General features: G+C 40.2%; 1 protein-coding gene across 1 annotated transcript; it reads left to right on the top strand.

Annotated features, from left to right (window-relative positions):
• The first annotated feature begins 10,928 nt into the window (after positions 1 to 10,928).
• On the top strand, positions 10,929 to 11,873 carry LOC129628127 (olfactory receptor 2AG1-like). The gene has a single exon (XM_055547560.1). It carries the CDS (start codon positions 10,929 to 10,931, stop codon positions 11,871 to 11,873), a length of 945 nt encoding a protein of 314 aa, XP_055403535.1.
• The last annotated feature ends 2,293 nt before the right edge of the window (positions 11,874 to 14,166 follow it).

Below are 14,166 nucleotides of genomic sequence, written 5' to 3'. Positions count from 1 at the left end.
ATAGGCCTGTTTTGAAACATCAAAATAATGGCATGGTAAGTATATGTATATGTATATGTCCACAGGAAAGGAAGACTACCAAATATAATTCACTTTCTATTAGCTTAGAATGAAATTAAGTCTCTCAGTCATGTCTGACTCTTTGCAATCCCATGGACTATAGCCCTCCAGGTTTCTCTGTCCATGGAATTCTCCAAGCAGAATACTGGAGTGGGTTGCCATTCCCTTCTTCAGCAGATCTTCCTGACCCAGGGATTGAACCCAGATCTCCCATGTTGGCAGGCAAATTCTTTACCATCTCAGCCACCAGGGAAGCATATCTACTAGTTTAGATATGCTTTATTTTTATCATTCAATGTATCAGTTTAGGAAGATTTATAACAAAAACTGGAAACTAAAATCTGTTCAGTTGAGAAGCTCCAAAAACACCTTGGCTCATATAGTTGAGATTAACACCCAAGGCCAGGGGTGGCGGCCGGGAGGAGCAACCCCACGTCCAAGGAGCAGTGGCTGCGTGGGCGCAAGAGGGCCTAGAGGAGCTATCCCACGTTGAAGGTCAGGAAGGGTGGCAGTGAGGAGATACCCCTCATCCAAGGTAAGGAGCAGCGGCTGTGCTTTGCTGGAGCAGCCGTGAAGAGATACCCCACGCGCAAGGTAAGAGAAACCCAAGTAAGACGGTAGGTGTTGCAAGGGGGCATCAGAGGGCAGACACACTGAAACCATACTCACAGAAAACTACTCAATCTAATTACACTAGGACCACAGCCTTGTCTAACTCAATGAAATTAAGCCATGCCTATGGGGCAACCCAAGACAGGCAGGTCATGGTGGAGAGGTCTGACAGAATGTGGTTCACTGGAGAAGGGAATGGCAAACCACTTCAGCATTCTTGCCTTCAGAACCCCATGAACAGTATGAAAAGGCAAAATGATTGGATACTGAAAGAGGAACTCCCCAGGTCAGTAGAGGCCCAATATGCTACTGGAGATCAGTGGAGAAATAACTCCAGAAAGCTTGAAGGGATGGAGCCAAAGCAAAAAGAATACCCAGCTGTGTATGTGACTGGTGATAGAAGCAAAGTCCGATGCTGTAAAGAGCAATATTGCATAGGAACCTGGAATGTCAGGTCCATGAATCAAGGCAAATTGGAAGTAATCAAACAAGAGATGGCAAGAGTGAATGTCGACATTCTAGGAATCAGCTAACTAAAATGGACTGGAATGGGTGAATTTAATTCAGATGACCATTATATCTACTACTGCTGGAAGGAATCCCTTAGAAGAAATGGAGTAGCCATCATGGTCAACAAAAGAGTCCAAAATGCAGTACTTGGATGCAATCTCAAAAACTACAGAATGATCTCTGTTCATTTCCAAGGCAAACCATTCAATATCACAGTAATCCAAGTCTATGCCCCAACCAGTAATGCTGAAGAAGCTGAAGTTGAATGGTTCTATAAAGACCTACAAGACCTTTTAGAACTAACACCCAAAAAAGATGTCTTTTTCATTATAGGGGACTGGAATGCAAAAGTAGGAAGTCAAGAAACACCTGGAGTAACAGGCAAATTTGGCCTTGGAATACGGAATGAAGCAGGGCAAAGGCTAATAGAGTTTTGCCAAGAAAATGCACTGGTCATAGCAAACACCCTCTTCCAACAACACAAGAGAAGACTCTATATGTGGACATCACCAGATGGTCAACTCCAAAATCAGATTGATTATATTCTTTGCAGCCAAAGATGGAGAAGCCCTATAAAGTCAGCAAAAACAAGACCAGGAGCTGACTGTGGCTCAGATCATGAACTCCTTATTGCCAAATTCAGACTGAAATTGAAGAAATTAGGGAAAACCAATAGACCATTCAGGTATGACCTAAATCAAATCCCTTATGATTAAACAGTGGACGTAAGAAATAGATTTAAGGGCCTAGATCTGATAGATAGAGTGCCTGATGAACTATGGACTGAGGTTCGTGACATGGTACAGGAGACAGGGATCAAGACCATCCCCATGGAAAAGAAATGCAAAAAAGCAAAATGGCTGTCTGGGGAGGCCTTACAAATAGGTGTGAAAAGAAGAGAAGCAAAAAGCAAAGGAGAAAAGGAAAGATATAAGCATCTGAATGCAGAGTTCCAAAGAATAGCAAGAAGAGATAAGAAAGCCTTCTTCAGTGATCAATGCAAAGAAATAGAGGAAAACAACAAATGGGAAAGACTAGAGATCTCTTCAAGAAAATCAGAGATACCAAGGGAATATTTCATGCAAAGATGGGCTCAGTAAAGGACAGAAATGGTATGGACCTCACAGAAGCAGAAGATATTAAGAAGAGATGGCAGGAATACACAGAAGAACTGTACGAAAAAGAGCTTCACGACCCAGATAATCACGATGGTGTGATCACTGACCTAGAGCCAGATAGCCTGGAATGTGAAGTCAAGTGGGTCTTAGAAAGCATCACTACAAACAAAGCTAGTGGAGGTGATGGAATTTCAGTTGAGCTATTTCAAATCCTGAAAGATGATGCTGTGAAAGTGCTGCACTCAATATGCCAGCAAATTTGGAAACCTCAGCAGAGGCCACAGGACTGGAAAAGGTCAGTTTTCATTCTAATCCCAAAGAAAGGCAATGCCAAAGAATGCTCAAACTACTGCACAATTGCACTCATCTCACACGCTAGTAATGTAATGCTCAAAACTCTCCAAGCTTCAGCAATACATGAACCATGAACTTCCTGATGTTCAAGCTGGTTTTAGAAAAGGCAGAGGAACGAGAGATCAAATTGCCAACATCTGCTGGATCATCGAAAAAGCAAGAGAGTTCCAAAAAAAACATCTATTTCTGCTTTATTGACTATGCCAAAGCCTTTGACTGTGTGGATCACAATAAACTGTGGAAAATTCTGAAAGACATGGGAATACCAGACCACCTGACCTGCCTCTTGAGAAATCTGTGTGCAGGTCAGGAAGCAACAGTTAGAACTGGACATGGAACAACAGACTGATTCCAAATAGGAAAAGGAGTATGTCAAGGCTGTATATTGTCACGCTGCTTATTTAACTTATATGTAGAGTACATCATGAGAAATGCTGGACTGGAAGAAACACAAGCTGGAATCAAGATTGCTGGGAGAAATATCAATAACCTCAGATATGCAGATGATACCACCCTTATGGCAGAAAGTGAAGAGGAACTCAAAAGCCTCTTGATGAAAGTGAAAGTGGAGAGTGAAAAAGTTGGCTTAAAGCTCAACATTCAGAAAACGAAGATCATGGCATCTGGTCCCATCGCTTCATGGAAATAGATGGGGAAACAGTGTCAGACTTTATTTTGGGGGGCTCCAAAATTACTGCAGATGGTGACTGCAGCCATGAAATTCAAAGACGCTTACTCCTTCGAAGGAAAGTTATGACCAACCTAGATAGCATATTCAAAAACAGAGACATTACTTTGCCAACAAAGGTTCGTCTAGTCAAGGCTATGGTTTTTCCAGTGGTCATGTATGGATGTGAGAGTTGGACTGTGAAGAAGGCTGAGCGCCGAAGAATTGATGCTTTTGAACTGTGGTGTTGGAGAAGACTCTTGAGAGTCCCTTGGACTGCAAAGAGATCCAACCAGTTCATTTTGAAGGAGATCAGCCCTGGAATTTCTTTGGAAGGAATGATGCTAAAGCAGAAACTCCAGTACTTTGGCCACCTCCTGTGAAGAGTTGACTCATTGGAAAAGACTCTGATGCTGGGAGGGATTGGGGGCAGGAGGAGAAGGGGACGACAGAGGATGAGATGGCTGGATGGCATCACTGATTCAATGGACGTGAGTCTGGGTGAACTCCGGGAGTTGGTGATGGACAGGGAGGCCTGGTGTGCTGCAATTCATGGGGTCACAAAGATTCGGACACGACTGAGCGACTGAACTGAACTAAACTTTGTTAAAACTCAGAAAAACTTTATTTCTTTATAAAAAGTATCTTAGATTGCTTAATCTATTAAGATAAATATAATATAAATATAATAATCTATGGAACTAATCCACATTCATCATAAAAACAGAAAACTTGAATCTTGATAACGAAGCCAAAATCACTTATTAAGTTTTCTGTTTTTTTGTTTTTTCATATATATATTTTACTGAATAGTTATGTACATTGTGGTTAAAGTTCTGTTATTTTTTTGTTGTTGTTTAAAATTTGGTGAACTTCCTCCTGTGAAGAGTGAACATTATAGTGTAGGTGTAAAGAGAGACAGTAGCAGGGAGGGAGAGAGTGTGATTCCTTTTATATTCTTTGCATCTTTGAACACTAAAATAAACCATTTGTTTCTCAGTTTGCTCTTCTGAAAAGTAGTGATATTAATAGAACTCATGATGATTTCATGATGTTTTAGGGAGTCTTGAATAAGATGATAAGGCACTTCCACCAGAGCCTGGCAAAGTCCTTAAACCATGCTGCTGCTGCTGCTGCTGCTAAGTTGCTTCAGTCGTGTCCAACTCTGTGCCACCCCATAGACGGCAGCCCACCAGGCTCCTCCATCCCTGGGATTCTCTAGGTGGGAATACTGGAGTGGGTTGCCATTTCCTTCTCCAATGCATGAAAGTGAAAAGTAAAAGTGAAGTCGCTCAGTTGTGTCCAAAAAGTGAAAGTGAAGTCGCTCAGTTGTGTCCGACTCTTCGCGTCCCCATGGACTGCGGCCTACCAGGCTCCTCTGTCCATGGGATTTTCCAGGCAAGAGTACTGGAGAGGGGTGCCATTGCCTTCTCCATAAACCGTGCTAACTATTACATGAATAACTAGTAAATATTCTTAATAAAACTTCATTTCAAATGACTACATAATGTCATCATATGAATCTGCTATAATGTATTCAGGGATTTCCTTACACTTAATTTTGTGTCTCCAAATTTTCCTACATAAGGGTATATTTTATGTTAGGTCAAATTGTAGAAGTGGAAGTAGTGGAGTGTAAGCAAAAAAACTACTTTTAAATTCTTGTTATAAAGAGCCAGATTGCTAACAAGTAATTTAGAAACCCTTTCCATTCTGTCATAATGTTGAGCTGGAAGTGCCTGTTTATTGTACACTTTATGGAGCTGTCTTATCATTTGAACTTGCTTTGCTTATTTATTAATCATATCGATGAAAATTTAACAGATGTGTTCATTTATATTACTTCTTTTGCTTCATCTGATGAGGGGTTGTTTTTTTTTTGTAGCTGTTAGTAGTTCCTTACATTTCCCATTCTTTGTTCAGAAAATATTTTCAAATTTCTTTTAGATTTGCTTAATAATTTCATAAGTGACATTTGACTTTTTAATCCACAGTTTATTTAGGTATATGATGAATGGTGAGCTTTAAGTTAATTGTGTTTCTAAATAGCTGATTTTCTTATTAGTATTCTTAATCACCTTTCCATAGTATGTGTTTATTATTACTATTACTGTATTTATAATTGCTTGACTATATGCTGTCTTGTAAGTCTAGTAGAGAATGTTTCTGCTCCTGTTCTTTAGTTCCATTGGTCAATAAAGAGTCTCTGTTTCCATTTTTCCTCACCAAAATTTTCTTAGGTTTTATCATCGGTTTAGTCTTCCTGATGAATTTTTGAATCATCTGCTAACTGTCCAAAAAACCCCACTGGTATATTGTTGAGGTTGTACTTAACTCATACATTGATTTGGAAATGCTATCTTTTTGCAGTATATAGTCTTAACTCCCAGGAATGTGGTATCCCCTTGCCTCACCCAATATAATTTGTTTGTTATTCCCTAAAAATACCATTGCACACCTTGACTCTCTGCTTATGACTTGCATCCTACATTGCAGGGAAAAGGGGAGTAGTTATATAGAACTTCGTCATCTTCCACTACCAGCTTGACTAGCATAGCTGCACACTTATCTTTGGAAGAGCCCATCATATTCTCCAGAACAATCCATGTTGCTACAAATGACAGAATTTCACTATTTTTAAATGGCTGAGTTATTTTTCATTGTTAAAATTTACTAAACACTACACTAAGTTCTCTTGAACCAAGTTCTTTTACTACTCAAAGAAATAGGTATTAGAATTATCTGCTTCTGCTCGGCAACATCTCTTTACAGAAATATTTGCTACAGTTTACACACTTGCTCCAGTAACCCCCATCTGAAAGAACCCTTCTTTGAAGTCATACTCTCCCCTCCAGTTCCTATTCCACTTCTCAGAGCAAATCATCTAACCAGAAACTATGGCTTTAGGCCCTAACTGTATGCGTAACTTCAGGCCCTTACCGACGATTCAGGACACCTGCCACTCTAATCAGGTCCCCTTCCACGCCACACCTGGAACACTGCTGTTGTGCTTGTCAAAAAAGACGGGTTTGTGATTCATCATCCAACAAAGAAAATATAGTTTGTATATTTTATAAAATGGTAAATGTGAACTTTAATTACCCATGATAACCAATGACCATAAAAAGGTTTTAGAGATTAAAAACTAAATTGCATAGAAGATACAACAAATATTTATAATCTACATGTCTCAGAAAATTTTTGAACAATTTGTAGGAACTTCCAACACTGCTAACTATACAGAATTCCATTGTCATTAATGTTTTTTATACTCAGTGTGTGTGTTCCTACATGATTTTCTCTCTGGAATTTCACTCCTTCCTTCAGGCATAAGAAATTCTGCTCATTTCCCAAAACTCCTTTTTTACTTTCTAAAATGTTTATTGGAAAGATGTGAGGTTTAAGGGTTGAGGCAAAAATTCCCTCATTTTGAATAACAACTTAAATAGCCTATATTTTGCAATTTAATAGAATGCAAAATGAAAATAAAATTGGAAACGAAAATGGTTCAGTCACTATGGAAGATAATTCCTTAAAAATACTCTTACCAAAAACTGAGCAAGCTCACTGAAAGATACTTACCCACATGAGTAACAGTTTATGTTCACCTGAAAATCTGCACCTGGATGTTTGTAATGGCTTTTTACACAAACAACACAAATCAGAAAGAACACACGAATGTCTTTGATGAATAGATAAGCAAGCTATGATACATCCATACAAATGGACACTACTCAGCAATAAGTGTGAACAGGCTTCTAATAATCAGCAGAATTTGGATGAATCTCAAATATATTATGCTAAGTGAAAGGAGCTATACTCAAAGTGTCTGATACCATTCATATGACATGCTGAAAAGGCAAGAAAGAAAAATAGTAGCAATAGTAAAACAGATCAGAGAGTTGGCGGGGGACTGGTGGAGGGCAGGATATAATTACCAAAGGACACCAGAGAATTTGGGAGGTTGATACAACTTCTATATCTTGATTTTGGTGGTGGCTGTATACTATATATGGGCTTCCTTGGTAGCTCAGTGGCAAAGAATCTGCCAGTGCAGGAGATGCGGGTTGATCCTTGAGTCAGGAAAAGCCCTTGGAGAAGGAAATGGCAACCCACTCCAGTTTCTTGCTTAGGAAGTCCCCTGGTCAGAGAAACCTGTCACACTGCAGTCCATGGGGTAGCAAAAGAGTCAGACACAACTGACTGAACAACAAATATACATTTATGAAAACTTGCAGCACTATATACTACAAAAGGTGAATTTAACTGTATGAAAACTATACCTTAGTAAAACTGAAAAAAATATAGGAAAAGATAATTGTATATAAAAGGATATGAAGCTTTTAATATCCTGCTTCTACGACCTTCTTTAAATACCAATAGAAAAAGTCCCCTGCCGTATTGTTTTTTGTTAAGAGTTTAGTGTTATAGTTTTGCAATACAATCGTATTTATTCTGTCAATTAAACTTGCCAGATCATTTGTTGAGCCAATTACTGTGTTCATCATTGTTCCCTGTAATATATATATATACATCCCTAGGCATCACCTTCCTTCTTGATGAAATTATTATATTCGAGCATCTTTGGTGGTAAAGCCTTATACTTTTGTTTGTAATTTTTTTGTCACTCCCTACTGATGCTTTTATCCATGCAGAGAACTCTCGGTGCGGGCAGTTATGTTCCCTCAGCACTTTTGAAGATATTTCTCTCTTGTCCTATAACTCCAGTGAAAAGTCCACTACCTTCTGTCTTTATCAGTGGGAAATCTGTCTTGTTTCTTTGAGAGAATTTTAAAGATTTTCATTAACACTGATATTCTCCATATTCAGTACTGTCTGGATAACTTTTTTTATTGGCTGCTCAATGTTTACAAAGTCACACACTTTCTCTTCAAATATCACTTGTGGCACACAATATAACACCAAACACATATACCTATGTACAGGACAAAACGGATTGCCAAAGGTCATGGAGGGAAGACTGGGTAATTACAGACTCCACAGAGCACAGTCATGTTGAATTAAATAGTCCAGGCTAAGAAGATGATAAGTGAGGCCAGGGGGGTGGAGGTGGGAAGCAACGTCCCACAGATGCCTCAAAACCCACCTTAAATCTGGGGCAGAGGACTGATTGACCACGAAAGGGTCTTTTCTTCCTGTTCATTTCAGTCAGTAATTTGGAAACAGGCCATCAGTGCCTTCCTTAGGTGACGTAGAAACCCAGGGCCTCCAAGCTCATTTAGTGAGAGAAGGGTACAAGGAAACAGGGCCAGGAAAGAGGCCCAAAGGGACTCATTACCATCCTGTTTCCTGGACCAGCCTTTCCAGGGAAGGCCATTTCAGCTGACAAGCTAGGCTAAGTCCCTCTAAACACAGGGGTAGAACAGAGGGAGTGGGATCGTGGGATCGTGGGATGAGGAAACTGGGCAGCCTCCCCCAGGACAGGCCCTGGCTCCGTGTTGGCCCCGGGGACAGTGAGGTCAGTCATTGCAGGGTCTCCTTTGAGCAGCCCTTCTAATATCTACTTCCTCCCGATTCCCACTGCTTTCATTTTTCCTCTCAGACCCCAGCAAGAGTAAATAAAAGTCTGAGCGTCAATACCCATGAACTCTGTCTGACTAATGCACAATAGATAGATGAAACTTTTACTTGAGGAGCTACGTGACAGAAGCAGTTTCTTTTAATTTTCCACAGGTGTAAAAACAGGACAGCTATACTCTTGTTCCGTAGAAGCTCTCCAAGTCAGAAGGATTCAATTGGCTCTGTCAGCAAGTATTGCATTTCCAGAGCAGACCTGTAGAGAAACTGAAGGAATGGAAGGAGTCCTAACCGAACTTGGTCAGACCCCTCAGACTTTTAACATCACTTAGCAAAATCAAACCTATTGGATACGGCTGAAAAGTCCCATCTTCCTTCTTGTGTTCTACTGCATCTTCCTTGACCCTCAAACAATCCCCAGAGTTGTCCATGTGGTCAGGCAGCTGGCATTTAACCACCTCAGGTAAGAGTATTGTCTCACTTTCAGGGAAGAGGGCAGTCTTGAGGAATTTTGACTTGAGAAATGGAGCCCAGTGCAGATCCCAAGAACTTCAGCTACTCTGTCTTCCAGGTTCTCTGGTGCTTGGGCTCTATACCTCATCACAAACTCCTCTATTCTTTGTTTTCTAAATATGAGGAGGAATCAGTGAGGCCTGATGGAAAATGCTATGCTACATTCCAGACCAGGGTATCTGCTTCCTGGTGGTAGCATTAAGATCTGTCTTTAGACCTCATAGGCTTTGCTGGCATCTGATAAAAATATTTGTAGCTATGTTATAATATATGCCTCTGAAGGACCATTTAAGATCAGATGATAGTTTTGTGACATGCTTTAGTACCTCTTTACTATTAAAATTCTGTGGACTTTGTAGAAGTCAGTGGAAACTAGGGAAATGTCAAAATATATGACATAATAGAGGAAAGTGAGTTTTAGAAATATGTTTCACTTACAGGCTTTTTAAGATATGTTCAAAACTGGATTTATCTGCCCAGTTTCCATGATGCATGAGACTGATTTCTGTCAATCTCGTGTCCCTGTTCTAGAAAGCTTCTCTCTGAGAATGAGTCCCAGACTCCCATGGCAGCTTTCAGAACAGGAGCTCTTTTCCTCCCCCTGTGGGTCCTCAATGCAGTCTGGATACCCTGGCTCTGTAGTTTGGGGACTTAAGATGGTGAAAGAGAGGGAAGCTAAGGTTAATGAGCTTGTTACAAATGCAACATGTGCTCTTTTTTCTCCTACAATTTTTCCTATTTCTCCACCAAACAATCTGAGCTTCCTCATCAATTCCTTATGTTTTTCATATTTCTAAGTAATCCCAGGGTCACATTTATTATAATATGTTATAAAATAAACAGCTATGTTTGCCTTGATTTTAAAGGTTAAGTTCTGAAAGTGACATCACCTCAAGCACACTATTCCATAGTCTCAGACAATCTAAATTCTCTTCCCTCTTTGGCACATGGAGAGTGTAGGGCTGGTCCAGTGAACTAAGGCACACACTTTAGCTCTTCTAATAAGGCTGTTTACAGCTTTGAGGGCTGCAAATCAATGTGGACATACGGTGTATGGAAAAAAATAATGAGGTACATTATTGATATCACACTGACGCTCTTGTTTTAGTATTTCATATTCAAAATAGGTACACAGAACAGTGACTGGGTACTTAAATCATCAGTCAAACATTATACCTAAAGCATAGGTATAAGAATTATTAAGAGCATGCATACCTGAATATTGATATATTACAATGAGAAAGATAATTTGAATTTCTGGGGAGATACATATTCAGGTTTGATATCCTGAATAATATTCTTATCTAGTGATCTTTGAATATTTAGCTGTTAATGTGTTGCTTGTTCTCCATTCAGATGGTTCTTTTCAAGATACTTGAAAGATTCAGAAACAGAGATCAAGAAATAAAATTAGCTACCAGTGGGAAAGGAATCACTATATTGGACTCATATTGGTCATTCTATGGGGCCTCTGATGTTACAAAATGTTGCAACCATCTTAACAAAAATTCACCTAGAATCTACTTGGTTCTAGGCAACTAAAGAAACAACACAGAATGGAGCACTGCAACTCCACTCTGGGAAGTGGCTTCATATTGATGGGGATTCTGAATGACAGTTTGTCTCCTGAGCTGCTCTGTGCTACAATCACAGTCCTGTACATGCTGGCCCTCACCAGCAATTGCCTTCTGCTCCTGGCCATCACAACGGATGCCCGACTCCATGTGCCCATGTACCTCCTGCTCGGGCAGCTCTCTCTCATGGACCTCCTCTTCACGTCTGTTGTCACTCCCAAGGCCTTCATGGATTTTCTGCTCAGTGAAAACACCATCTCCTTTGTGGGCTGTGCCCTTCAGATGTTCCTGGCACTGACCCTGGGTGGTGCAGAGGACCTCCTACTGGCCTTCATGGCCTATGACAGGTATGTGGCCATTTGTCATCCTCTGAACTACATGATCCTCATGAGGCCGAGGGTCTGCTGGCTCATGGTGGCCACATCCTGGATTTTGGCATCCCTTAGTGCCATTGTATACACTGTGTACACCATGCACTATCCCTTTTGCAAAGCCCGTGAGATCAGCCACCTGCTCTGTGAGATTCCACCTCTGTTGAAGTTGGCCTGTGCAGATACTTCCATATATGAACTCACGGTGTATGTGATGGGTGTGACCTTCTTGATTCCTCCTCTTGTTGCTATCCTTGCTTCCTACACACTAATCCTACTTACTGTGCTCCACATGCCCTCAAATGAAGGGAGACAGAAAGCTCTGGTCACCTGCTCTTCCCACCTGACTGTGGTCGGGATGTTCTATGGAGCTGCCACATTCATGTATGTTCTGCCCAGTTCCCTCCACAGTCCCAAGCAAGACAACATCATCTCTGTCTTCTACACGATGGTCACGCCAGCCCTGAACCCCCTTATCTACAGCCTGAGGAATAAAGAGGTCATGGGGGCCTTAAGGAGAATCCTGGGTAGATATATGCTGTGGACACACTCCTGACAGAGTTGTCAAGTAGAGGTGGTAGGGGACTAAGTGTCATGTGGCTGTGATAATGGTAGCTTATAGAAGTCTGATCAAACTCCAATAACCTCTTACATCAGAGGAGAGCTGCTCTCATTTGACTGGATTCTTAGACAATTGTAGACAGAAGTAGCCTCATAAGACATATTGGGCTTCTTGTTTATTAGGTAGATGGTTGTTAAAACAATTAGTTGGAAAGAATAATCAATTTTTGACTACATTTGTACAAATACTTATGTTGAGAGAGTGGGAAAAACTAACGGGTCATTTTTATACCGCAAAATGAAAATTAAAGTACAGAGATGAGTAAAACAGAATGTGGAAGTTCCCAGGTTTCAAGTAAGCATTGGAAATATAATAGCAGTGAGAGTCATGTGTTGTGTATTTTGCTTGAGTTTTTTTTTTTTTTTAACTTTACAATATTGTATTGGTTTTGCCATATATCAAAATGAATCCACTACAGGTATACATGTGTTCCCCATCCTGAACCCTCCTCCCTCCTCCCTCCCCATACCATCCTTCTGGGTCGTCCCAGTGCACCAGCCCCAAGTATCCAGTATTGTGCATCGAACCTGGACTGGCGACTCATTTCATATATGATATTTTACATGTTTCAATGCCATTCTCCCAAATCATCCAACCCTCTCCCTCTCCCACAGAGTCCAAAAGACTGTTCTATACAACAATGTCTCTTTTGCTGTCTTGTATACAGGGTTATTGTTACCATCTTTCTAAATTCCATATATATGCGTTAGTATACTGTATTGGTATTTTTCTTTCTGGCTTACTTCACTCTGTATAATAGGCTCCAGTTTCATCCACCTCATAAGAACTGATTCAAATGTATTCTTTTTAATGGCTAAGTAATACTGCATTGTGTATATGTACCACTGCTTTCTTATCCATTCATCTGCTGATGGACATCTAGGTTGCTTCCATGTCCTGGCTATTATAAACAGTGCTGCGATGAACATTGGGGTACTCGTGTCTCTTTCCCTTCTGGTTTCCTAGGTGTGTATGCCCAGCAGTGGGATTGCTGCATCATAAGGCAGTTCTATTTCCAGTTTTTAAAGGAATCTCCACACTGTTCTCCATAGTGGCTGTACTAGTTTGCATTCCCACCAACAGTGTAAGAGGGTTCCCTTTTCTCCACACCCTCTCCAGCATTTATTGCCTGTAGACTTTTGGATAGCAGCCATTCTGACTGGAGTGAAATGGTACCTCATACTGGTTTTCATTTACATTTCTCTGATAATGAGTGATGTCGAGCATCTTTTCATGTGTTTGTTAGCCATCTGTATGTCTTCTTTAGAGAAATGTCTATTTAGTTCTTTGGCCCATTGTTTGATTGGGTCATTTATTTTTCTGGAATTGAGCTGTAGGAGTTGCTTGTATATTTTTGAGATTAGTTGTTTGTCAGTTGCTTCATTTGTTATTATTTTCTCCCATTCTGAAGGCTGTCTTTTCACCTTGCTTATAGTTTCCTTTGTTGTGCAAAAGCCTTTAAGTTTAATTAGGTCCCATTTGTTTATTTATTTTTTTTATTTCCAATATTCTGGGAGGCAGGTCATAGAAGATCCTGCTGTGGTGTATGTCAGAGAGTGTTTTGCCTATGTTCTCCTCTAGGAGTTTTATAGTTTCTGGTTTTACGTTTAGAAAAGTACAACTTTCCAAAACTGGACCAGGAAGAAATAGAAAATCTTAACAGACCCATCACAAGCACAGAAGTTGAAACTGTAATCAGAAATCTTCCAGCAAACAAAAGCCCAGGTCCAGATGGCTTCACAGCTGAATTCTACCAAAATTTAGAGAAGAGCTAACACCTATCTTCCTCAAACTCTTTCAGAAAATTGCCAGAGGAAGGTAAACTTCCAAACTCATTCTATGAGGCCACCATCACCCTAATACCAAAACCTGACAAAGATGCCACAAAAAAAGAAAACTACAGGCCAATATGACTGATGAACATAGATGCAAAAATCCTTAACAAAATTCTAGCAATCAGAATCCAACAACACATTAAAAAGATCATACACCATGACCAAGTGGGCTTTATCCCAGGGATGCAAAGATTCTTCAATAGCCACAAATCAATCAATGTAATACACCACATTAACAAATTGAAAAATAAAAACCATATGATTATCTCAATAGATGCAGAGAAAGCCTTTGACAAAATTCAACATCCATTTATGATAAAAAAAACTCTCCGGAAAGCAGGAATAGAAGGAATATACTTCAACATAATAAAAGCTATATATGACAAACCCAC

This window comes from Bubalus kerabau, chromosome 15 (genome assembly GCF_029407905.1).
Source record: "Bubalus kerabau isolate K-KA32 ecotype Philippines breed swamp buffalo chromosome 15, PCC_UOA_SB_1v2, whole genome shotgun sequence".
Lineage (NCBI taxonomy): Eukaryota > Metazoa > Chordata > Mammalia > Artiodactyla > Bovidae > Bubalus > Bubalus kerabau.
The sequence above is the reverse complement of the archived record's forward strand: the minus strand, read 5'-3'. Positions and strand labels throughout refer to the sequence as shown.

Coding starts and splice junctions, on each gene's coding strand:
- LOC129628127 (XM_055547560.1), top strand. CDS start 10,929: ATGGAGCACTGCAACTCCACTCTGGGAAGTGGCTTCATATTGATGGGG.